Source organism: Petaurus breviceps, unplaced genomic scaffold (assembly GCF_028583685.1).
Source record: "Petaurus breviceps papuanus isolate PSGF00001 unplaced genomic scaffold, PetGlider_PUasm1.0 214, whole genome shotgun sequence".
In the NCBI taxonomy this organism is placed as follows: Eukaryota; Metazoa; Chordata; class Mammalia; order Diprotodontia; family Petauridae; genus Petaurus; species Petaurus breviceps.
In genome coordinates this window covers 14,456,358-14,480,642 of record NW_027185863.1, presented here as the reverse complement: position 1 = coordinate 14,480,642, position 24,285 = coordinate 14,456,358, and the positions used below count along the sequence as shown (strand labels likewise).

At 37.1% G+C, this 24,285-nt stretch overlaps 1 protein-coding gene across 2 annotated transcripts in view; it reads right to left on the bottom strand.

Moving 5' to 3' along the window:
• Nucleotides 1–16,051: 16,051 nt before the first annotated feature.
• Nucleotides 16,052–24,285, bottom strand: part of ANKRD10 (ankyrin repeat domain 10) — a 47,775-nt gene continuing 39,541 nt past the window's right edge. Inside the window, exons 5-6 of one of the 2 annotated variants that reach the window (XM_069094101.1) lie at nucleotides 22,536–22,631; nucleotides 16,052–17,776 (exon numbers count right to left, since the gene is read on the bottom strand). In XM_069094101.1, the coding sequence (XP_068950202.1) occupies nucleotides 17,283–17,776; nucleotides 22,536–22,631 (590 nt within the window). In that variant the 3' untranslated portion in view covers nucleotides 16,052–17,282. The remainder of the gene's footprint in view (nucleotides 17,777–22,535; nucleotides 22,632–24,285) is intronic. The other variant, XM_069094102.1, reaches the window with a different exon arrangement.

Here is a 24,285-nt window from a genome sequence, read left to right as displayed (position 1 = left end):
CCCTTTTTGCATGGGTTGGGGAAGGTGGAAGCCAGAGCAACAGGGAGGTCCTGCTTCTACTCCACCATCTTAACTCCGCCCCTACATGCCTAATTTATTGACCCCCATTTTCTCTATTTATGTAAGCATTCAGGGATATAAAACTTCCCCTAAGAACTGCTTTTGCTGCATCCCACAAGTTTTGGTATGTTGTCTCAGTATTGTCATTCTCTTGAATGAAGTCGCTTATTGTTTCTATAATTTCTTGTTTGACCCACTCATTCTTTAGGATTAAGTTATTTAGTTTCCAATTAGTTTTTAGTTTATCCTTCCATGGCCCTTTATTACATAAAATTTTTATTGCATCATGATCTGAGGAAGATGCATTTAATATTTCCGCCTTTCTGCACTGAATTGTGAGGTTTTTATTTAGTACATGGTCAATTTTTGTGTATGTTCCATGTACTGCTGAGAAGGTATATTCCTTTTTATCCCCATTCAATTTTCTCCAGGGGTCTCTACCATATCTATCTTTTATAAGATTCTATTTACCTCCTTAACTTCTTTCTTGTTTGTTTTGAGGTTACATTTATCAAGTTCAGAGAGGGAGAGATTGAAGTCCCCCACTAGTATAGTTTTGCTATCTATGTCTTCCTTTAACTCCCTTAACTTCTCCTTTAGGAATCTGGATGCTTGGTGCATAAATGTTTAGTAATGATATTGCTTCATTTTCTATGGTGCCTTTTAGCAGGATACAGTTTCCTTCCTTATCTCTTTTAATTAGATCTATTTTTGCTTTTGTTTTGTCTGAGATAAGGATTGCTACCCCTGCTTTTTTTACTTTAGCTAAAGCATAATATATTTTACTCCAGCCTTTTACCTTTGCCCTGTGTGTATTTGTGTTTCTTTTATGTTTTATCTATTGTATGTGTTTCTTATAAGCAGCATATTGTAGGATTGTGGTTTTAATCCATTCTGCTATCTGCCTCAGTTTTATGGGAGAGTTCATCTCACTCACATTTACAGTTATGATTACTATCTGTATCTTTCCCTCCATCCTATTCTCTCCCCTGTTTATGCTTTTATTTTTCCCCTTCTCCCTTCCCCTCCTTAAGAGTTTTCCTTTTGACCACAGGCTCCCTCAGTATTCCCTCCTTATCAGCCCCCCTCCCTTTTCCTACCCTTCTCCCTTACTACTTCTTCCCTGGCTTCTAACTCCTTTTTTTTAGCCTTTCCTCCTCCTACTTCCTGTAGGGTAGAATATATTTTTATACTTAATGTAGTATGTTATTTCTTCCTTGAAGCAAGATTGACGAGAATTGGGCGGCTAGGTGGCACAGTGAGTAAAGCACCGGCCCTGGAGTCGGGAGGACCCAAGTTCAGTTCCGGCCTCAGACACTTAACACCCACACAGAAAAACCAGCCGTGTAACCTTGGGCAAGTTACTTAACCCCCAAAATGAGAATAGATCTCTCGCAATGCTCCTTTCCCTCCCCACTTTCCCTCTATTATGGTAGGTTTTATGTCTCTTCTCCATAGAATCCTACACTTAACTGATTATGTTATTCCCTCCTTACACCAGAACCAGTGAGGGTGAAGCTCATATAATGTTCATCTCCCTCCCTTTTTTCCCTCTACTGTAATGTTTTTATGCCTCTTTGTGTGGCATAATTTACCCTTTTCTGCTTCATTTTTTCTTCATCTTCCATTTCAGTCCCTTTGCAGCCCTTAATTATGTTTTGTATCATTATTTTGCTTAATTTATACCCACACCCTCTATTTATCTATATCCCTTTTCGATGTTGCCATAAGTATAGAATTCTCAATATTAACAGGTATCAGCTTCCTATATAGAGATGTAAACAGTTTTCTCTTTTTAAATAAGAAGTTATGTGTATGTGTGTGTGTGTGTTTTCCCTATTTACCTTTCTGTGGCTCTCTAGTCTTATAATTGGAGGTTGAATTTTCCATTGATCTCTGGCTTTTTCATCAGGAAGGTCTGGAAGTCCTTTATATTGTTGAATGATAATCTTCTTGACTGGGAGATTATGCTCAGTTTCACTGGATAGCTGATCCTTGGTTGTAACCTGAGCTCTTTTGCCTTGTAAAATATCACATTCCAGTCCCTCTGACCTTTCAATGTAGAAGATGCCAGATCCTGTGCAATCCTCACTGTAGTTCCACAATATTTGAATTGTTTCTTTGTGGCTGCTTGTAGTATTTTCTCCTTTAGCTGAGAGTTCTGGAATTTGGCTACAACATTTTGTGGACTTTTTAATTTGGGATCTCTTTCAGCAGGTATCCAGTGGATTCTTTCGATTTCTATTTTACCTTCTGGTTCTAGTATCTCAGGGCAGTTTTCCTTGATGAGCTCTTGGAAGTTGTTGTGCAGGCTCATTTTTTCATCATGATTTTCTGGTAGGCCAATAATTCTCAGATTATATCTCCTGGATCTGTTTTCCAGGTCAGTTATTTTTCCATTGAGATATTTTACCTCTTTTTCTAATTTTTCATTCTTGATGTTTTGTTTGACTGATTCTTGGTGCTTCATGGAGTCATTGGCTTCAATTTGGTTGATTCTGATTTTTAGCAAATTATTTTCCTCAGTTAGTTTTTGAAGTTCCTTTTCCATATATTCAGATTTCATTTTTAGTTCACATATTTTTCTTTTTAAGGAGCTGTTTTCTTCATTGTAATGTTTTTCTAATTTTGCAATTTTGATTTTAAAAGAATTATTCATTTTATCTTCTTACCTCTCTAATTTGGTTTTCAGAGTTCTTTTTGAGCTCATCTAAGAATGCTTTCTGTACTTGAAACCAGTTCATATAACCTGTTGAGCTGTGGGCATGGAGTCAATACTGTCTCCTTATGAATTTGTTTCCTCTTTCTCACAATAATAGGATTCTAGAGTCTTTGTCTTTGCAGTTTGTTTTTTACCCATTTTGAGGCAGGTCCTTAGCCACACCCTTCCTCTAGGGCTCCCAAGCCTTTATTGTTTAAAATTTTTATCTGGGGCACTAATTACTATGTTTTTTTGCGGGGGAGATTGGAGCAGCTAGGGTTCACTCTGCCATCCTGGTCCCTGGAAGTTCAGATAGGTGCTTTTTAAATTTCCAGGCTGTGGGTTGGTAGTCCCAGGAATAGCTGCTGCCACTGACTCAGGCCATGCATTTGTCTCCCTTACCCAGCCCTGTGGTGATAGACCTGAGAATGATCCTTGTGATTGGTGGATCAACTTGCCGCCATGTTGACCAGGCCTTGTCCAGGCCTCATCGCCTACAGCCATTTCTTAAAACCTGGATAAAATACCTTAATGAGAGAAACATATCTAAACTTTATTGTGGCCTTGTGGGAGGTTGAGGAGATCTGGGGGGAGGGAGGGAAGAACAAAGCAAAAAAAGTGCACAGCAGAGAACATAACTCACAAGAAAGCAAAGAAAAGGTGGACAGTTCTCAACACAATGAGTATTATTTATCATATAGGTTTTCTTGTAATGAAAATTTATTGCTACATATTTTGAATCCTCTCTTATGTTCTGCACATGACATGCTTTTATTTCTTTCTAACTTCATATTTAAGTTCCAATATTCAGGTTTATGATATGTTTTTGTTCTATTTTCTATTTGTGTTCTGGTGTTTGAGTCTAAAATAAAATTTTGGAAAAATAAAATAAAATACCTTAATGCCTACTTCAAAGGGTTATCATGAGACTCAGATCAAACTCAAATCAATCAACAAGCATTTTTTTCTGAGATAAAAACTTGCCCCTTGAACTTAACTTGGTCCTTTTTCCTTGCCCACTCATTTATATAGGAGAGAAAGGATTCTGGAATGGAGAACTGGGAGTGCTTCCGACACTGACAAACCCTGACAGTTTTTCAGAGGACAGGCCTGAAATGAAGGCAATTAGGTGTGATCTAGACATCACAGACAAATAGGGAGGCAGAAGGTAAATCCATTGGAATCTAGCAGAGAAACTTAAGGTCTGGTGACAAAGAAATAGGAACCTGAAAGACTTATGAGGGCATGAGTGTGATAGCTAGGAATGTCTCTGCCCTGTGTTCAAAAGCACTTTGAATTGCAGACAAAGAATGTTAAGCTAGAGTTGAAAAACATCTATAGCCAAGATTGAAAGAAAGAAGAATCAGAACTGCTTGAGAAACATAAAAACAAACAAAAAAATCAGGAAGGTTTTTTGGTTTTCCCCTAAATATGCCAGTCTTCGGGCTGCATTAATTGGGTTGCCATTCTGAAAGAGTTGTAGAAAGCCTTAGGGCTTTGAAAAAAAATTTCAAGACAGATGCCTTTTTTATTTTTTATTTTGGTAAGGAAGAGAATGCTCCAGTTAAGGATTCCAGCTGAAGCCAAAGCTGGAAGCAGAGAGATCAATCACAGTCACACAGGCAAGCTATGCATGACAGCAGCCAGTGGGGACTACTCATCCAGCAAGTGTAGCAAGCACATTACATATTTTTACATATTTTTTGAGGGGGGAAGGCAAGGCAATTGGGGTAAAGTAACTTGCCCAAGGTCACACAGCTAGTAAGCATGTCAAGTGTCTGAGGCTGGATTTGAACTCAGGTCCTCCTGACTCCAGGGCCAGTGCTCTATTCACTGCATCACCTAGCTGCCTTATAAGCACACTGAAAAAGTTATCTAGTCCAGTGCAGCAGGATCAAGCGAGATAGGTCTGGCAAAGACCTTTTTTTTTTTTTCTTTTTGGTTATAGTTGACTTGCTATTTTCTTACTTTGAGCATCTCTGGAGCAGTATCTCGTCTAATTGTATGGGTTGTCAGTGTGTATGCACAGGCACTCTTGTTACAGGAACACACTGGATTGCAATTTGGGTGTTTGGCTGGGAAATGGGATGCAGGAACAGCAAGATGACATAATCAGAAAATATCATTAACCCTGAAGAACTGGGATGAGTTGTCAGTCATAATATTATGTGTCCTGGACACAGGTGTTGCTGGGGATTATTGTTGTTTATTAATATTTTTGAATTTTATTTGCTTAGACTATTGGCACATGGAATGTCATCCTGATCCCAGAAACTCTTGAGGAATGCTGGAGATGGCTAGAAAGAATTTGAGGTTCCTCCAGGTCCTGGATCCACCCAAAGTCTTCTTGTTTGGGATTCACTCAGACTTGTGTTTTGAGTTCCCTTCATGTGATTCATGTGTACTTGTGTGGAAACACCTCTGTCAAAATCCTATATAATGTAAACCTTCCAGATCCTGGGGAGGGGAGCTACCCCTTCTTTCTGGCTCCCTCCTCTACCAAAACACCTAATAAACTTTCTAAAACTATTTTAGGTTTTGGGGTTTGTTCTCCAGAACAACAATTACCTATGAGTGTATTCCCCACAGTCGGTTTTTGTCTCACATGTTCCCCTTGAGTGCCTCTCCAAATGTGTAAGTATGTTTCCTCTATGTGTCCATTCTTCCCATTGGTGGTATGTATGTTTGAAGAAGAATGCACCCCAGGTTTATAGGGAAAATATTTCATTGCTTCCTTTACTATGCTATTTCATTAAATGCCTTTGCCATAAACAAATGAAAAAAAAATGTAGTGTCAAGGACCATTTCACAATGTTACTTCAACAATAAATAAAACTACCATAACAATTTGGTACACAAAAATATAATACTTGATTTTAAATCTCTCCTGGCTTGTAAAAATCACATTGGAAATTTCTGCTGTTCATTCATAGCCTTGAGGGAAAAAATATTTAAAAGCATAGAGGGCTTCAGTGCATCCTTGCAATATTATAAATCAAGATGAGCTGAGCCTGGGACTGCCTTTAAATGTGGGCGTGGGTTAGCATCGATTTTAAGCCACATCATTGCTCTTTTAAAAAAAAAACCCAAATCAGAGAATATGTTAAGCAAAGTCATTTGCCTTTTAAAAGAATAGCAAGGTAAATACCAAGAAAAATTCCTCAAACATAGGGAATCACATTTTTTCAGATCCCACTACTTGGTAGGAAATTGAATCCTTTAAATTCTTAAGAGTCATTTAGCAAGGTAATAAAGGGCAAACACACCAGTGGGGGCTCATGAGCCAAGATTTTGAGTGGCTCAGGAGTCACAAAACCCAAGGGACCCACTTGGTGAGTAGGGGTAGGGTGCTGTCAGGTGCTACAAACAAAGCAATTGATAAACTGTAGAATTCTACATGTTAAAGTATTTTTTTAAAATTAATTCTCACATTTCATAGGATAGCTCTGCTTATTGTAAATGTGAATGTTGCTTTGCCAGAGTGATGTCATATTCATGAAACATTTTATTAGAGGTCTGTTTGTTTTTAGCCCTTTTGCATAATTGTTTTAGAGATGAGGCAAATAAAATTCAGAAAACCCTAGTAAAGAAAAAATTTTTGAAGCAATTATCAGGGCTCAGCGCTTGTTTTTTGTAGGGGGAAATTACCTCTACCCAACCAAGTTATTTGGCAAAAATTTTCCCCTCCCCCCCAAAACTAACCCACAAACATAACTTCCATCCATGTTGAAGGCTAGTTTTCAGATATAATTAAAAGCTTTGGTTAGATTCCCTCATCTTGAAGATTCAAGATGGAATATTAAAAATATGTGGAGGTATTGTTCCCTGTTTGCAGGGTGAAGCAGAGTATGTTCTTGGTGCCTCTAGTTCAGGGGTGGGGAGCCTATGGCCTCGAGGCCACGTGCGGCCTTCTAGGTCCTCTGGTGCAGCCTTTTGACTGAGTCCAAATTTCACAGAACAAATCCTTCTATTAAGGGGATTTGTTCTGTAAAGTTTGGATTCAGTCAAAGGGCCCCGTTGAGGACCTAGAGGGCCACCTGTGACCTTGAGGCTGCAGGTCCCCCTCCAGTCCAATTTAATAAATGGTTATTCATTTTGATAAATATGTCTTATGAGCCTGGCAAGTAGAAGGGGTTTAATAAAGCTTGTCAAATGATGGGTCATTCACAAAGCACGGTGTCAGGCCCTGAGGATACAGAGATGAAAAATGGCACAGTCCTTGCCCTCTACCTACTAGAAGCAATAATCACATAAAAGGTAAAGTGTGAGAGATGGAAAGAGCCCTAGGTGAACTGAAAAAAAGAGATGGGGGGGTATGGGAAGATCAAGGAGGGCTCCGTGGAAGAGGTGGTACCTAAACTGAGTTTTGAAGGAAAGAAAAAGATGTTGGCAGGAAATTATGGGGAAGGAGATTCCGTTCATGGAGGATGACCTGAAAAAATGTACAAACTAAAACTAGAGAAAAGTTAGCAATCTTGTTAGGCTGGAATATAGAATGTAATGATGGGAGTGGTGAAGCAAGGCTAAGGGATTTTACCCCTCATTTTATCACGTCAACTAAAATTTTTAAAATATAAAAACACACCTTAAATATATTTTAAAATAGGTTTTGAAATATTATCTTAAAATGTAAAATATATTTAATCTATTTTATCCTATAAATAATAGGAAACTATTTTGGGTTTGAGTAGATACACTCAGATAATACACATGTTAATTTAGAAAATTTTAAAGTAAAGTTATAGAAGTATGTGTATGTTGTTTTTGTTTCAGTCATATCTGGTTCTTCATGACCCTATTTAGGATTTCCTGGGAAACATGCTGGAGTTTTTTTTTGCCACTTCCTTCTCTAGCTCATTTTACAGATGAAGAAACTGAGGCACACAGGGTCACACAGCTAGAAAGTACCTGAAGCAAAATTTGAACTCGGGAAGAGTCTTCCTGATTCCAGGCCTGGCACTTAACTACTGAGCCATCTAGCTGCCCTACATATGTGTATCCCTATTGACTATGATGATGATGATGCAGTATAGACTCTATGCTGTGCTGTAGACCCTTTGGGTGAATGTAAACTACAGGCATGGGCCCATAAAGGAATAGAGAAACCCTAAGAACTACATTTTGTACCTTGGTCAAACGAATAGCCAGGTGGTGCAGTGGATAGAGCACCAGATCTGGAATTGGGAAGATCCGAGTTCAAATCTAGCCTCAGATACTTACTAACTGAATGACCCTGGGCAAGTCACTTAATCCTTAGTTGCCTCAATTCCTCATCTGTAAAACAGGGACACACTAGCAAAGGATATGGCAAACCACTCTGGTATCTTCACCAAGAAAACCAAATGGATAAAATCCATGGGGTCACAAAGAGTAGGAGACCATTGGCTAAAAGAGTGGAACATTCCAACATCCCTGGGGACAGCTTTTGGTGAAGTTAATTGGATCCAGGTCACAACCACTGGTGAGGAAAGAATGACCTAGGGATGAGATAAGATGCTTGCTGGAGAAGGTAGCACCACCCTCAGCAGCTCACGATACATCATGTAACCATCAGTGACATAATATCCACGTTATCTCCAGAAACTAGAGGTTGGGGGCACTAGTCACTTATGCAGGGAAAACTGTCAGCCTGACAACCCTTCTAAATGGGACTCAACATGACTCCTTTTCTAGGGAGGTGTGGAAAGACATCCCTCTTCATGAATGAGGAACCCTTTTTGTTTAGTAAAAAGTAATTGCTATGAACGCTCACACACCAGGATATTAAGGATTAAATGGAATTCTTCCAGAAATATTTGCACTTTAAAAGAGTATCAGGGAGAAGGTAGTTACTAATGCAAAAGAATGAATTACTAATAGTGAAATTTTAGGCATAAGTGGGGAACAAACTTTGGCGTTTGTTTTTAAGCTGTTTTGCATAATTCTGTTTTATGGATGAGACAAATAATTGCTGAAAACCCAAGGCAAAGAAATTGCATTATGTAAATGGCATTATGCCCAGATAAAACTACCTATTCATTGGTTGGCTCCATTTCTGCTACATAGAGTCTCATGTTGGTAGCCCAGGGTCTCATGCCCCAATATGTCCTCTAGTGGTACTACCACTTGGATATCATAGAAAATATTAGAATATATATAAAATCTCCTTTGGTTAATATGAAAAAAAAAGGAAAATGTTGGATATTGGTAGGGTTGTGGGAAAACTGGGATACTAATGCATTGTTGGTGGAATTGTGAACTGATCCAGCCATTCTGAAGAGAAATTTGGAACTATGGCCAAAGGGCTATAAAACTGCATTCCCTTTGATCCAGCAATAAATACTACTACTAGTCTGTATCCCAGAGAGATCCCCCCAAAAAGGGAAAGGACTCAAAGGTACAAAAATATTTATAGCTGCTCTTTTTGTGGTGCCAAGATTTTGGAGACTGTGAAGATGCCCATCATTTGGGGAATGGCTGAACAAGTGGTATATGAATATAATGGAATACTATTGTGCTATAAGAAATGATGAGCAGGTGGATTTCAGAAAAACCTGGAAAGACTTGAATGAACTGATGCTGACTGAAGTGAGCAGAAACAGGAGAACATTGTACACAGCAACAGCAATTGTGTGCAATAATTAACTATGATAGAGTTAGCTCTTCTCAGCAATACAATGATCCAAGACACTTCCAAAACATTTGTGATGGTAAATGCTGTCCACATGCAGAGAAAGAACTATGGGGTCTGAATGCAAATCAAAGCATATTTTCATTTTGTGTTTTGTTTTTTCTTTCTTGCGGTTTCCCCTTTTGTTCTAATTCTCCTTTCACAGCATGACTAAGGTGGAAATATATTTAACATGACTGTACATGTATGACCTATATCCGATTGCTTGCTCTCTTGGAGAAGGAGGGGAGAGAGGGAGAAAAATTTGGAACTCAAAATTTTACAAAAACGAATGCTGAAAACTATCCCTACATGTAATTGGGAAAAAAATACTATTAAGTCAAAAATACCATTGCTAGGTCTATATCCCAAAGACATCCCCAAAGGGAAAAGGACATATCTGTACAAAAATACTTATAGCAGCTCTTTTTGTGGTGGCTAAGAATGAGAAATCAAAGGAATGCCCATCAGTTGAGGAATGGCCAAACAAGGTGGCATATGAATGGAATGGAATGTTATAGTGTTATAAGAAGTGAGGAGGCAAGATGATTTCAGAAAAACCTGGAAAGACTTTCATGAACTGATGCTGACTGTGTGAACTGAACAACTTGGAACGTTGTGCACAGTAACAGCAATGTTGTTTGATGACAAGCTGTGAATGACTTAGCTATTCTCTACAATACAAATATCCAGGACAATCCCAAAAGACAAATGATGAAGCACAGTATCTGGCTCCAGAGAAAGAACTGAGTGTTTGAATACAGAGCAACGCATGTTGTTTTTCACTTTCTTTTTTTTATTTGAGTCTTCTTGTACAAAATGACTAATATGGAAATGCTTCACATAATTGCACATGTATAACCTATATCTGATTGCTTAACCATCTTGAGTAGTGGGGTGGGAGGGAAGGGAGGAAAGGAAGGAAGGACAGAATTTGGAACTCAAAACTTTTTTTTTAAAGCAATTGGGCTTAAGTAACTTGCTCAAGGTTACACGGCCAGTTCTTTTTTGTGTGGGTGTTAAGTATCTGAGGCCAGAACCGATCCGGGTCCTCCCAACTCTGGGGCGGAACTCAAAACTTTAAATGGAAATTTTTTTAAAACCAGAAAAAAAGTGAACCAAGAATACAGGAGGACTTAGGGAAAATACTAACAACAGAAAAATAGAGAACTTTTTGAATTAAAAAAAAAAGAATATATATTTCCTGCAGTTAAGAAAAAAAAAGAACTGTAAAATAACTATAAATGAATGTTGCACAATTACAAGGAATAAGAATATCTCCAAATAAGAACTATGAGAAGACACTCCTTTGCAATGGGATGGGAGTGCAGGGATCTTCCATAGGTGTGAAATATTGTAGTCAGATTTTTTTTTTTCTGTATTGATTAGTTTTGCTATTTTTCTTTAAATTTTTTTTGTTGCTGTTATATGGGAAAGCTCTCTCCAGTGGGGTTCAGGGATAGGGAGAAATTTAGGTAATATAAAGAAAAGCTATGAATAAAAATGTATTTTAAAAAACATTTTCCTTGAATTGGATGACAAATAGATTTCTCTAACCCTCCCTTCTTGTGCCCCACCCTCAAGCAAAAACCCTCTATTTCCCAGCACAAATAAAAGGCATATATAAAGTATTGAACTGTGACAGAGAAGTTGTCAAAATATGAATAAGACCAATGACTTTGTGGTTTAAAAATGACCAGGTTTAGTCTGTTTCTTTTACTGTTTTTGCTTCCCTTCTCAGTCCTTCATGGAGAATTATGGCTATGTTTCTATCTAGTTCAGAAGTGCCACCCAGAAGAGAAATATGAAGCATTAAAGGATACCTGAGAACAATTATTGCTTTAGATTTATGGATCCCCTGTTCACATGTATCACAAAAGCCTTTTCTGCCATCAAAATAAGCCTCGGTGGGCCCTCATCAAACGTGACAGGGCGTTCTTTACACAAACATTGTACTTGGCAAATGTCACCCAAACAAATATGCCTCTTGGTTTGAAGCTTGAGGATGAAAACTGAAAATCCATTTGGGAAAAAAAATGACATGCTCCCTCCCGTCTGACCAGTGCCAATCCATCAGCCTCTGGAAAGCACTGACGATTTGTTTCTAGAGCAACCTTATGGTAAATGGATCGGAGGCATTAGTGTTTCCAGGTTACAGAGGGGCAGTTACCACACAGCTGTTCAAGGAACATGACTTCAGGCTGGGATGGCTATATTTTATCTCCTCCTGCCATTTTCTCTAACCCCTAGGCCACAGGACCTCCAGACATCTTGACCTAGACTCCCAGCTCTGGAACCCGTACCCTGGGACCCCATCACTCCATACCACACCACCCTACCTAGCCTGCCCTAAGCATCCTTCCTTAACATTCCTTCCTACCATCCAGCCTATCATGTCTGAATGCCCTCTCCCAAAGCCCTTTCCAGTTCTAGTACTATAATCAAATCCTAAGCACCGATATTGTCTCTATTTCAATCAACTATTGAAAGACTCCATTCACTTTTTTGTTGTTGTTCAGTCCTTTAGTCATGCCCCACGCTTTGTGACAACCATGGACTATACTGTCTATGAGGTTTTGTTGGCAAAAATATTGGAGTGACTTGCCATTTCCTTCTCCACTGGGTTAAGTGACTTGCCCAGGATCACACAGTTATTGAGCGTCTGAGGCCACATTTGAACTCAAATCTTTCTGACTCCAGATCCAGTATTCTATCCACTGAGACACCAAACTGTCTCCACATTTCCTTAATGTTCCACCTTGGCCATCTTGCCATCCAATCTACCATGTCTAACATCCTCCCTCAAACCCCTTTCTAATTACATTGTAATCAAATCAGTACCTCCATCGCCACTGGACTCCAATCACCGTTTCCTGTGAATGATGAAGGGTTCCCCATATATATTGATACATATAGAAGGCAGAAGCTGCTTGAGAGTAAGAATGTCTAATTTTTGTATGTTTCCCCAGAGCTTAACATAAAGCTTGTCATATACTAAGTGCTTAATAAATGCTTTTTTCATTTATTCATTTTCCTTGCTACAGTTGTTCGAGTGACCAAGGTATTCAGTATCCTCTGTAACATGGCATTTAAGTAATTATTCTACTCTATCTATGCATTCCCTGCTTGGTTAACTTTGTCCAGGCAGCTAGATTGTACTGTGGCTTTAAGGAGACATTTTGCAAATGTTTTTTCTCCCTTCTGTTTTACTCTTTTATAGCAAAATTCTGTCTATTGCTATTATTGCAAGGGCCCCCAGGAGGTAATGAATGCAAATGTACATTTATTATTGGAGCATATTCTTAAGTTTTTGGTTTTCTTACATAACCCATAGAGAGTACTTCAACTAACTTCATTCTAATCCTGTTTTGTGTGTATGTGGGGTTCCCCCTTCACCCCATTCCCCAGCAGTAGATTTCCTGCTGTTTGCAATGAAAAGTGCCTTGTACTGTTTGCTGCCTTTTGGTACATTTTTCTCTTGTGGAGAATGTTTCAGAACTGTTGGATAAAGGCAACAATGGAACCAGTGCAAATTTAGGTTTAATAAAGCATTTTGGTACAGTATTTTCTATAATGGTTCTTGCAAACCTGGTTGAAGTTATCTTGGGCAATGACTAGTTATGTGTTTCTTAAATAGTATGAAAAGGTCAAAGCAAACAGGTAATAAGAATGTAAAGTTATCTACTGGTGGAAAGAAAAGGGGAGCTGTAATTTTTTTTTAAATGTTTAAAAAACTGTATTAAAAAAATTTCTGCTGGTGATGGAACTTTGCTCATCTAACAGAAGAAGCCAAACACTATGCTGTACAAGAGACATCAGAAACAGGTACATTTGACCATGTTCCAAAGTCCAAAATAGCCTCAGTCTTTGAGCCCCATCAAGTTTGGGGGCCACCTCCAACTCAGCCCAGCTCCCCATACTCTGCCATGCCCTTCCCTCCCTAGTTCGAATTACTTTCTTTCAATCACTTGTGTACATGTTGATCCCCACACCAACCCCTCCATAGACCAAGGTAAGCTCTGTGAGTTGGTATGTTTTTTTCCCTTTCCTATGCCCAGTACTTTGCATACAGCCAGAGAATAATAAATGGACACTGGATTGACTTTCTCCACTTTCACTCAGGGTAAGAACTATAAGAAGCATGATGACCTTGGGGTGAAAAGTCATTACGTTTAGCTGAGATTTCTCCCTTAAGTGTGAGGCAAAATCCTGGCTCTCACTTAACTTAGATGTGTGAGATCTTCTCAAGGACAGGCCTGACCAATTCACTCATCTCCCCATGCCCCCCAACCTGCAGTGGTTGCTTTATTACTTCCACAAATATAAAACCTGTTTGGCTTTTAAAGTTCTTCCCAACGTGGTTCCTCTCTACCCTCCCTCCCCACCTTTCACATAATACTCATGTTTTTTCTTCGAGTAAATTCTACTCCTCAAGCCTCCAAATCCCTACCCCCTCTCCCTACTAGCTGCTTGAGGCAGATAGGTGGTTGGGGGTAGACTACATTCAAATGCCAAACGAGCCTTATGACTTGGGGGTAAGACACTTAAAATTTGTCTGCTTCAGTTCCCTCAACTGTGAAATAGGGATAATACCAGGCTGTTGGGCAGATCAAATGAAATTTCTGTATATCACCTAGCAAAGGGCCCGCCTCATAGTAAATGTAACAAACACTTGTTTATTAACTCACACAACAAACGTTTGTTTCAACCTTCTTTCCCCAACTCTGCTTTTTTGCTTACTGGCTTCACTGAGTGGAATGCCAAACTCACCTCTTCCTTTTGGGTTCTCCCAGTTTCCTTTAAGACTCAGATTTTGCCTTCTTCAGGGGACTTCCCAAGTCCATTCATTGTCTTCCCTCTGAAACAAACTTCTACTTTCACCACATGTATATAATTTGGTTTTTTCACATGTGAACTACTTGAGGGCAGGGACCTTGTTTTTATCTTTTCTTCCATCTCCAGAGCTTAGCTGTGTTGCTTTCAATATAGTAAGCACTTAAAAAATGCTTGTTGAGCCCATTCCCTTCCCTTCGAAACAGGAAAGTCGGCCCAGATTAACTCTACTATTGTCAGTCCACACAATACCTAAGTGTAGAAACAAAGGAAATATATATTTGTTACCACTCTTCTAACCCTAAGGTTGTAAGGTTAAAAAAATCCTTAGGAATAGAACTTTTCTTAAACTTGTGACTAAAATTAAATAGGTAATTTAAATTTTTAACTCAGAAGCATTTCTGGAATTCTACATGGGAAAGAAAAAGATCCCACAGCAATAAAGCCAGGAATCTCAGAACTACAGAGATCAATTTTATTAAATTAAACTTGGCAGCCATGAACTCTTGTACAATGAGAAAATTATAAATGAAACACAATGCACAGTGAGAAAAATGGACAAAATTAACAGTGTGCCAAAGTTCAGTCAAGGGTATTTCCAACATAAAAAAAGTTTCTGAAGTTTTGTCTCCCCCATTAGAATGTGAGCTCCCTGAGGGCTATCTTTTATGTTCATATTCTCAATGCTTGATAAATGCTTTAGTCATTCATAAATATCTGTGAAAAATTTGAAAACACCAATGATCATCAAATAAAAGCTGAAATCAAATGCCTGGATCAGAGATAGGAATTAAAACAAGGTAACAATCATATATTCCAAAAAGGAACTCAACCATAATTCATGCATCAGTTAAAATAAAATGTCAAAAAGGCAGCAAAAGAGCTAAACATCAAACAGCATCACAGGTAGCTAACATAAGAGCTGTTGGAATACAACAATTAAGACCTACTATAAATAATCAATTCAGTACAGTAGACAAAATGTGTTTTATCACTAGTTTTTCCTCTGAGAAATGAAAAATCCTATCCTGACCAATGATCTGGAAAAAGAGAGATTCAAGTGTTGTGAATTTGAGTGCATTTCAGGTAGTTCACTAAAATGGACAATTCTGGGAACGTTAAGCTCTTTATGTCCTCTGAAAAGCTTTTAACAAGGTCATCTTTCTTTTATTCAAGAAATATATTAAATCTTCCTTGTCTAAGGAATTTGTCTCATAAAAATGTTCTGACTGCTTTTAGCAGTATATATAAGAATGCAATAGGTTATTTTACTGGCAATCCCAAATAGTATCTGCATTTTTCTAGACACCTGCAGAGGTATTTAGGGTAATGATAAACATTTATATAGAGTTTTACAAAGTATCTTGCTTACAATGTTTCCATGAAGTAAGAAGTACAAGTATCATTATACCCATTTTGCATAGAAGGATATAGGCTAAGGAAGGTTTAACTCAGCTTATCACCACAATGTTAGCAAATGGAGTCAGGAATTGAAACCAGACTTTGTAGCTCGAGTGTGGTACTGCTGATATTTTACCAGACTTCATCAGAGGAACCTTTTATAGTGTAAGACAGCCTGCTGGTTCAATAAAAACTGATATGCAATATATACACAATCTTATCTAACAAGCTGAAGAATTAAAGAGATCTTCCTAGCAATGTTATTTCTGTAGGAAAAGGGATAAGAATATGGCCAAATGCAGCAGAGATTGAGAGCAAGCATTAACATGAATCCTGTTGGTGGCATACAGGATAAAATACCTTACTAAAATAAAATCACTGAAAATAAGAGGCGATCCCATGGAAGGTTGAGCATATAAGAAATTTATTTTTATTCAATTTGTAAAGGTCTCTTTTTAAACAAACAAAAAAAAAGGTGGTATAGTTCTCTTAGGACACTGGTTTATTCATTTGACATTTTCTCCATCACACCATTCTTCATTATGAAATCACCAAAGCAGAAAATCATTACAATACTTGCACAGTGTCGCTACTAACTGCATCAATGTTGACTTGTATAAAACTATAAACAATACAAATTCGGTGTAGACTCCCTCAAGGGTCTCTCAACTGGCTAGATATACATAGCAGAAGAAGTCTAAAGCAGAATATACTCCCAAAGAGGGGAGGAGGGAAAGGGAAATCCAACATGTATCAAAAACAGTCATACTGAAATACTCCGACCTAACAAATTCTACAAACAGTAATTTTCATTGCATATAAAGTAAACCGTGCTAACATCCCTTTAGTGGGCAATCTATGGTAAAGTATTAAGCACATAAAGTAAAAATGCAAGATAAAACTATTCTAACATAGGATTAACTCCAGGCTGTATCTGTTTGCAACCAAACACTGGGCTGTGACCCACTCTACTTCATTCAAGTCATAAGCCAAATATTTTATTTGGTAACTGACAAAGTATGGACTATACATATCCAATTATAAATCTTATCATGAAAGGAGGAAACTCATTTTCAAATGTCACTGAACTCAAGACAAAAGTCCCTTCCTCCATATAAATATTGCAAATTGGTGTGGAGAAATCTATTCTAAGGTTGAAATAGTTCAGACCTTACAAAAGGAGAGAGAGAGCATGGGTCTTCTCTTATTATAGGCTCAACTAGAAAGGTAAATGAAAGCAGCTATGCCCAAGTATGATAAACTAAGAAAAGTAATTAGGACACATTTTTGGCCTCTTAATTTCCATCTCCTCTGTATACAACTCAGTTTTTACAGGAAAAATATCAATTTTTGGTGCTAGTATTGGGCTTGGTGACCAGTAAGTGTTGAAAAGGAACTTCATTCTGAAAGAGCATTCCACTGTAACAATACCTAATCACCAAGTCCCATTCATGCAACAAATTTTACTTTAACTAGGAAACCACCAAATGGAAGCTTTACTTGTCCCAATAAATCTAAGTGTAAAAAATGATAGTTGTGGCATTCCTCTTCAAATTAGTGCTACATGGATATTTCTTCCCAAAAAGTCAGTCAACAGCATGAATCAATGTGTTTCAAATGAAGAAAATATACTGACTTTTAGGAACCATGATAAAGGTGCATTGTGCCCAAGATAGTATTATCATATTTCTCCTCCACTTTAACAGAATTGGAATGCTCAACCACACTATTAAGTTCAGGGATGCTCTCAGCTGTGTCACCAAACCCATGGTAATGTCCATAGTGCAAATTATCTCCAATATCATCTAACCAGGAAGGCCTATTGGCTACACAGCTACTTGGGCTCCCATTCAGGTGCAGAGAGCCACACATATCAGGAGAAATGTTCATAGTCTTTTCTGATTCTTCAGGACCATTAACAGAGGGAGTTTTCTGGCTATTTGCAAAAGTCAGTCCTGGAATTAATCCACTGCTAATTCCATTAGGTGCTGTTAAGCATTCTCCATTCCTGTTTTCCATCCCATTGAGCTGTGTCGTGGAAGGGAAGTCCAAATGTCCATTGGTGGCATATCCACTTGTCAATGTATTCAAAACGGAGCTACTGCTACTCATATCTGCATTAAGAAATATACCTGTCACCAAAACTCAGAATCAATGGGGGGGAAAAAACATTAAAAAAAAAAACTTGGCTATACTTGAATAAAACCTCTTTTTACTTCTCAAAATCAATCAGATCTTCTGTAAGGTATTGACAAATTTTCAAGATACCGTGCATAGGCACGTTTAAAAATGAATGTCAAAATGGTACGTGTTTTGACTGTTAGGATTTAAAAAATAACTTGGCATTTAAAAGATGTGAGGCCAACTTGGTAAAGTTAGGCTATCATTATTCACTTTATAAAGTAAGTCTTTAAAACCATTTTACAGTCGCTTTCAGAATAATTGTTTTTAGGTCATTCTCAGCTATACCTGAAAAATTCCTAGCAAAGTAAATTCTATCAGACTCAAAAGTAAAAAATAAACTAGATTTTTAAAAAATGTACTTCAGGTTTTCACCTTAGAGAGGCCTTTACCTAGATTCAAGCCCAATCACAGACAAGTAATGATTTTGTGGCCAGGAGGGCCCTTTAACTTTTTAGTATCCCCTAAGACTATAATTCTGACAGAGCTCCATTGGTAGAGGGAGTGACCATCTAAGGGTTCCCAATGCCTATGAAGTAACAGGACCTAACCCTCCCCCTTACAAGAAAAAATATAAAATGGTTTTCACAAAGGATTAAAATGAAGTGTAACACTTCATTCAAGATCAAGAAAAATGGTACTTAAAGTAACTGAAGCAAGTTAATTACAGAAGCTTTTTATAAGAATGTAAGATAATGCAAAATGTTCTAAGCAAGTTCAGGCTAACAATTTAGGAAACCGCATATACAAATTTTATAGAAATGGTTTTCTTTAAGTAACACTCAAAATTGACATAACCCATTTGCAAAATGCCAGGTGACGATAGCATTGGCAAAATGCACAGACCAGAATGCTTACAAAAAGAAAACATGGAAATATTAATGATATTCATGCAAAAGGTCATTTTGAATTGACTAGTTCTGAATTTTATTAAAATTATTATATTTAGGATACATCAGCCACATTAAAAAAATAGGGGGGACACTGATTTTTGAAGCTTAAGACAAAAATTTATTCAGCAAAATATTGATAAAGTAAAAATACCCATTACAAGTACTGGAAAAGACCAATACATATTACAGTTCTGTACTTTGTAACTGAAAAGTGGATATGTAGACATGAATACAGAGAATAAAGTAGTTTAAAATTGCCTCTAACCTGGGACTATTAAGTAAGGTTTGCCACTTAAAGTGCTGCTCTATTATAATAAAATGTAATCTTACAATGACCATTTCAAAAAGTCCATTTCTAATAGCTTTTCACATATAGAAGCATTTGATGCATGCCTTATTACCCTTGCATAACAGTGCCCTAGCAAAGTGCATATTTTTAGGGTTTTTTTCCCCATCTAAGTACTTTTCTACATTGCACATTTATTCTACATCTTCATTCTCCCTTCCCCTCATTTTCACCTCATGCTCCCATCTTACCCCTTTAAAAAAAATGAATAAATAAAAGGATGAAGAGAGACAAAAATTATGATGTTCCACTAGTTGTCCATTTTTGTCTGGCAACAAATTCATAAATTTTTTAAGGGTCAAAATATGTTCATCAAGAGCATGGTTGCCATAAAAATCTGATAAAATGGAGGACAATAGGTCCTTTCTCTGATCTTTCAAGTTGAACCTATAGCAGTGTCTTAGACAACAGTATAGTGAAAGAAAACTGGATCTGGAGTTAGAAAAGGAGAATTATGAGTCCCAGTTTTGTTCTTTTTGTTGTACATAGCCACCCTTGTCCTTAGTCTCTTCATCTATAATATGGAGATGATAGTAGTTTCACTCCATTATCTCACAGCCAAACATAATGTAGATATCAGATGTTATTACTTAAATTCAAGAGTAGATATGACCTAAGTAGTAAATATATGTAAAAAAATGTTCACAACAACAAAAACCCCCAAATCCCCAGGCCATCTACCCCAGGGGTGGCAACTATGTGATTCCTATTTTTCACAAACAAAGCCACAACTTTTCCTTAAAGATAAAATCTGACTATGGGGCAGCAATATCCACTTGAAAGATAAGAGAAAAAGAAATAAAAACCTTGACAATTGAAGTATGTGTTCAACTAATTATCCAAATCTCTTTAAGGAGATGGAAATAGTAGACAATGTAATTGGGTTCCCAAAGGTAATTAAAATAGTCAATTGCTCAAAGAATTGGGTCTGTTGCTTCAACCCTAGCTTATTTTGATCTGATAAGCTTTTTAAGGAAGAACACGAGGGAAAGTGGGCAGCCTATTTTCATTACTTAAGCGGAATTAAAAGTTGCTATAAAGGAAGTAACATTTTTCTCAAGCAGCTAGGTTAAAGCAAATTAGTTCCAGGGATCAACAACCTAAAAAAGCCCAAGTCAAGTGATACGCCTCATAAAACTATCAACAAAAGAAAATAAAAATTGTAAACCCACCAGAATCTTGCTTTAACATAATATAATGACAAGACCATCTCAGATCCTGCTCAAAAGGGTTTGGTTAGTACAGTCAATCCCAAATCTGCCACTTGACATTTTACCATTCTGCTCATTTAATGCTGCCTAATAAAGACCTATACTTCCCTTCTTGCTGCCTTTACCTGCTCATTCCACAGTTTCCACCGATGTCCGAACAGACGAAGGCAACAGCACATACACAGCCCGGATTTTGCCTTATGGCGGATCTGCTTTAAGATGCAGCCTCCAGGAATGCATGGCATCTAAAAGCGGGGCCCACCTGTACCAGAGTGATCTTGTTATAGCAGGGTCTCACCTATACAGGTGTACCTCGCTTTAAGCCAACCCAATATATGAAAATCCAGATTTACACAAAGAGATAAATTAGGGGGCAAGTATTTGCTTTAAAAAGGATTCACTATAAGATTCCTTCAGATATGCAGCCCCTCCCAGCAATTTAAAATATGAAAATTTGATTTATACACTTTTCAGGAATGCGTCCACTTCTACTGCATAAAGTGAGGTAGATCTGTAACATTCCCACTGGCACAGACCTTAAAGGGCAGCATTTTAGCAAAGTTTCTGGGTAGAAGTATAATATACTTTAAAAATATAAACATTAAAAGAATACATTTCAAGTGGCTAATTTATTAGTTAAATGAGGCTAGCTGAAACTTTAAATTAGGATAAGAGGGCAGAATTTGGTTCAGGTCCCTGAAATTTTAAGGGTGGTGGTGAAAAGACTAATTATTGCTAAAAAAAAAAAAAAAAAGGTGAAAAACAAAATACATTCCTGTTTTAGGATTAAAAAAAAATATCAGAGGCTAATAATTACAACTGATAAAAAAATAACGTGCCTACTGGCACAGAGAGCTGAGCAGGTTTTTTTTTTCTACTCTGAAATGGGCTTGAACTATGAGAATGATTTGTAATTTTAAACAAAGTAAACTGCTAGAAAGTCCCATAGGAACAGTTGAAGGCCAATATAGGCTGACTTACAAGTTTGTTTCACTGCTTTTCTTTTTTAAGTTTTGCTTTATGGAGTAGCTTTGGTATTTATCTATCTGCTTGGTTATACATATCTTAGCTGTAAGTAAACTTGGTTACTATTTTAATTAAAGCATCATCCATCTGGGAGTCCGTATCTACTCTTAAAAAAAAAAGGCCCTAGGATTTTAGATTATTTAGTAACAACTCCACCCATTGAAACTGTTTAGTAATACACTTGTATGGCTTTCCTTTAGTTGTTTTTTTTTAAATATACTAGAAACATCATATTACATTTCCAAAAAGATATAGATATATATATATATATAGATGCTTCCTTTTAAAGTTTACTTTTTAAAAATGGCTTTCATGTTAATTCAGAAAACAGAACATCTATTCTATTATCCCCAAAGATGTACTTGGCATATAGAAAAACATTAATAATAAAAATTAACTTCCATTTCTAAGCATCACACTACATTACTAAAATTGTTATAATCTTCACCTTTCAAGTACATGGAAAGGCTGAAAAAAGGGCTTAGTTAAACTAATATAACAAGATATATTTGTGGTAACTCTTTTAAAATATCCTAGAATACTATTAAGAAAGTGAATTTGTTGCTATTTGAAAATTTATTACTACAAACAGTTCTAAGCCTATGAAATCAGACTAAAAAACTTAGAAGCTTTTGCAAATATTTCTTAAGGTTTTTTCCCCCTCTTTTAAATTTAACGTTTGTTTTAGTGAAAGCTAAGTGTTTATTTTTTTGCTTTTTCACTAAACCTCTGGCAATTCCTAGCTATTAACATAACTATCTTTAGAGCTATTTGTATTAAGTTACATATTACTCTGAAAACACTACCAGTACACTATGTAGAAGATGCAAAAAAGTATTCCAAAGTTAAAAAAAAATTAAAAACTCTTTAAAAGATAAAGGCACATTAAGTTTAAGCCTCAAAGCAAAATAGGAAGTGACTTCATAATTACTGTATACATCCACACTAAGTGTGTCAAGAAATGTTTTCTTGAGTCTACAAACACCCAAGAATGGGCATTAGAGTGAGTAATCCAAGTTTCCAAGACACTGGACAACAATGTGCAAAAAATTCAAAGAAATCTTTGTATCTTAGAAATAATATGCATACTGATTCTTACAACGACAAGGGGTTTGCATTGATGTAACTGTATAAATCTCTATCTCTTTTGGTCCAAAAGAACCACTCTCCTGTTGTCTGATGTCTTCAACCATTTGAATGTTGTTGCAGTTAACAGGAAACTGTCCACTCCCACCTGATACAACAGCAAACTCTCTATCAATGTGCATACTGTCAGCATCATCATCTGCTCCTCCATTCACTTGTGGGACAGCGCAAACAAAGCTCTGAGCTGTGAAAAACAACAGGAAACCGTTTATATGACACATATAAAAGAAAACATTGATTCCCTATTTCCAAAGCATACAATACTTTAATGCCAAACATAATTCTACACACACACCCCTTTATATTTTGTGCTTTGCCCTCTTTCCTGAAATCCCCATGATATCAGATCTGTATCACATACCAGATTTTTCTTAGCAAATAATTTTATAACTGAACCTTAAAACTTTTTGGAAGTAGCAATACCCATTTGGGTTCTACTTGATGGGATATAGTATTTGAAGTATACTATGTCTCCATTCTGTTTTACTTCAAGAGAAACATGCCTAATGTTACACATTCAACAGAAATTGTGATATATTTAAATGTGCTTCCACTTTTTTCTCACCATTGAAATGAATGAAAATTTCTAGCAACCAAGAATTACACATACAAAGTGCACTTAAGTTCCTATATTTTTACTTTTATGTTATAAGCCTGTTAATTTGAGACAACAGAGATCCAAGAGTTAACATAAGAGAAAACTTGCAAATGAGCCAATGTTTAAAAGTGATTACTGAATTTCAATCAAGGTTGTACAATGTGTCACCAAATAATAAGTCAGCATTTTATGTACCACTTTAACATATGCAAAGCATATTAGATACATTCCTTGGCTCATTGTGAGGGCAGCACTACAATGTATTGTCGTCTGCATTTTGTAAACTAAAAATAGGTTGCCATTTTCCCTTGGTTATACTGCAAACAAATGTCATAAGAGGGATTTGAACCCAAGTCTCTCCTGACTCTCAGGCCCATGCTCTATTATAGCCTGCTACCCTTCACCTAGTAATGCCTCCCTTTCTCGGTTGGATCTTAATCCATTCATGAAGTCACATGTAAACATGTGAAAACAACTATTCTGACCTAAGAAAGTTAACTGGAAATTAGCAAAATATGGACAAATCAAGAATTTAAAGGTAGAACTGCAATCTCTTATGTATATAAATCACATGAAAAAAGTTAAGTACTCTTCGTGTTAAACAGCATTCCTATAGAGTAACAAATGCTATATAACCAGCAAACTTGACCCCAAATATGAGAAGGCACCATATTTCCCTCTTTGCAGTTAGAAGAGTATGTTTGGTTGATATGTTGGTTTGTTTTGCCAGATTCTTTTTCCCCCTTTCTTTTTTAAATCCTATTATACTCTCTGGGTGGGGTAAGAGAAAGGGAAATGCTGATAAATGAAAGTAATGTATAGGGGCAGCTAGGTGGGGCAGTGAGTAAAGCGCTGGCCCTGGAGTCAGGAGGACCCGAGCCTAGGAAGGAGGAAGCCTTCGGTTCCAGCCTGAGACACTGAACACCCACACAAAAATACTAGTCGTGTAACCTTGGGCAAGTTACTTAACCCCAAATTGCCCTCCAAAAAGCAAAAAAAAAAAAAAAAGTAAAAACAAAAAAATGTGGGAGGGGAAAAAAATCTTACATATCCAACGCTGCTGTTAATACTGGACATATGAATCAGTTATGCAAAGCATAGACAGCAGAATAACAGCAGTTTCAAATTATTCCCAAGTCTGTATTGAAATCAACGATAGTGAAGTTAACATGCAAACAATTTTAATGAATCAGAAAAAAAGATTTGTATATGATTATACCAGAGTAACAAGGGAGAAGAC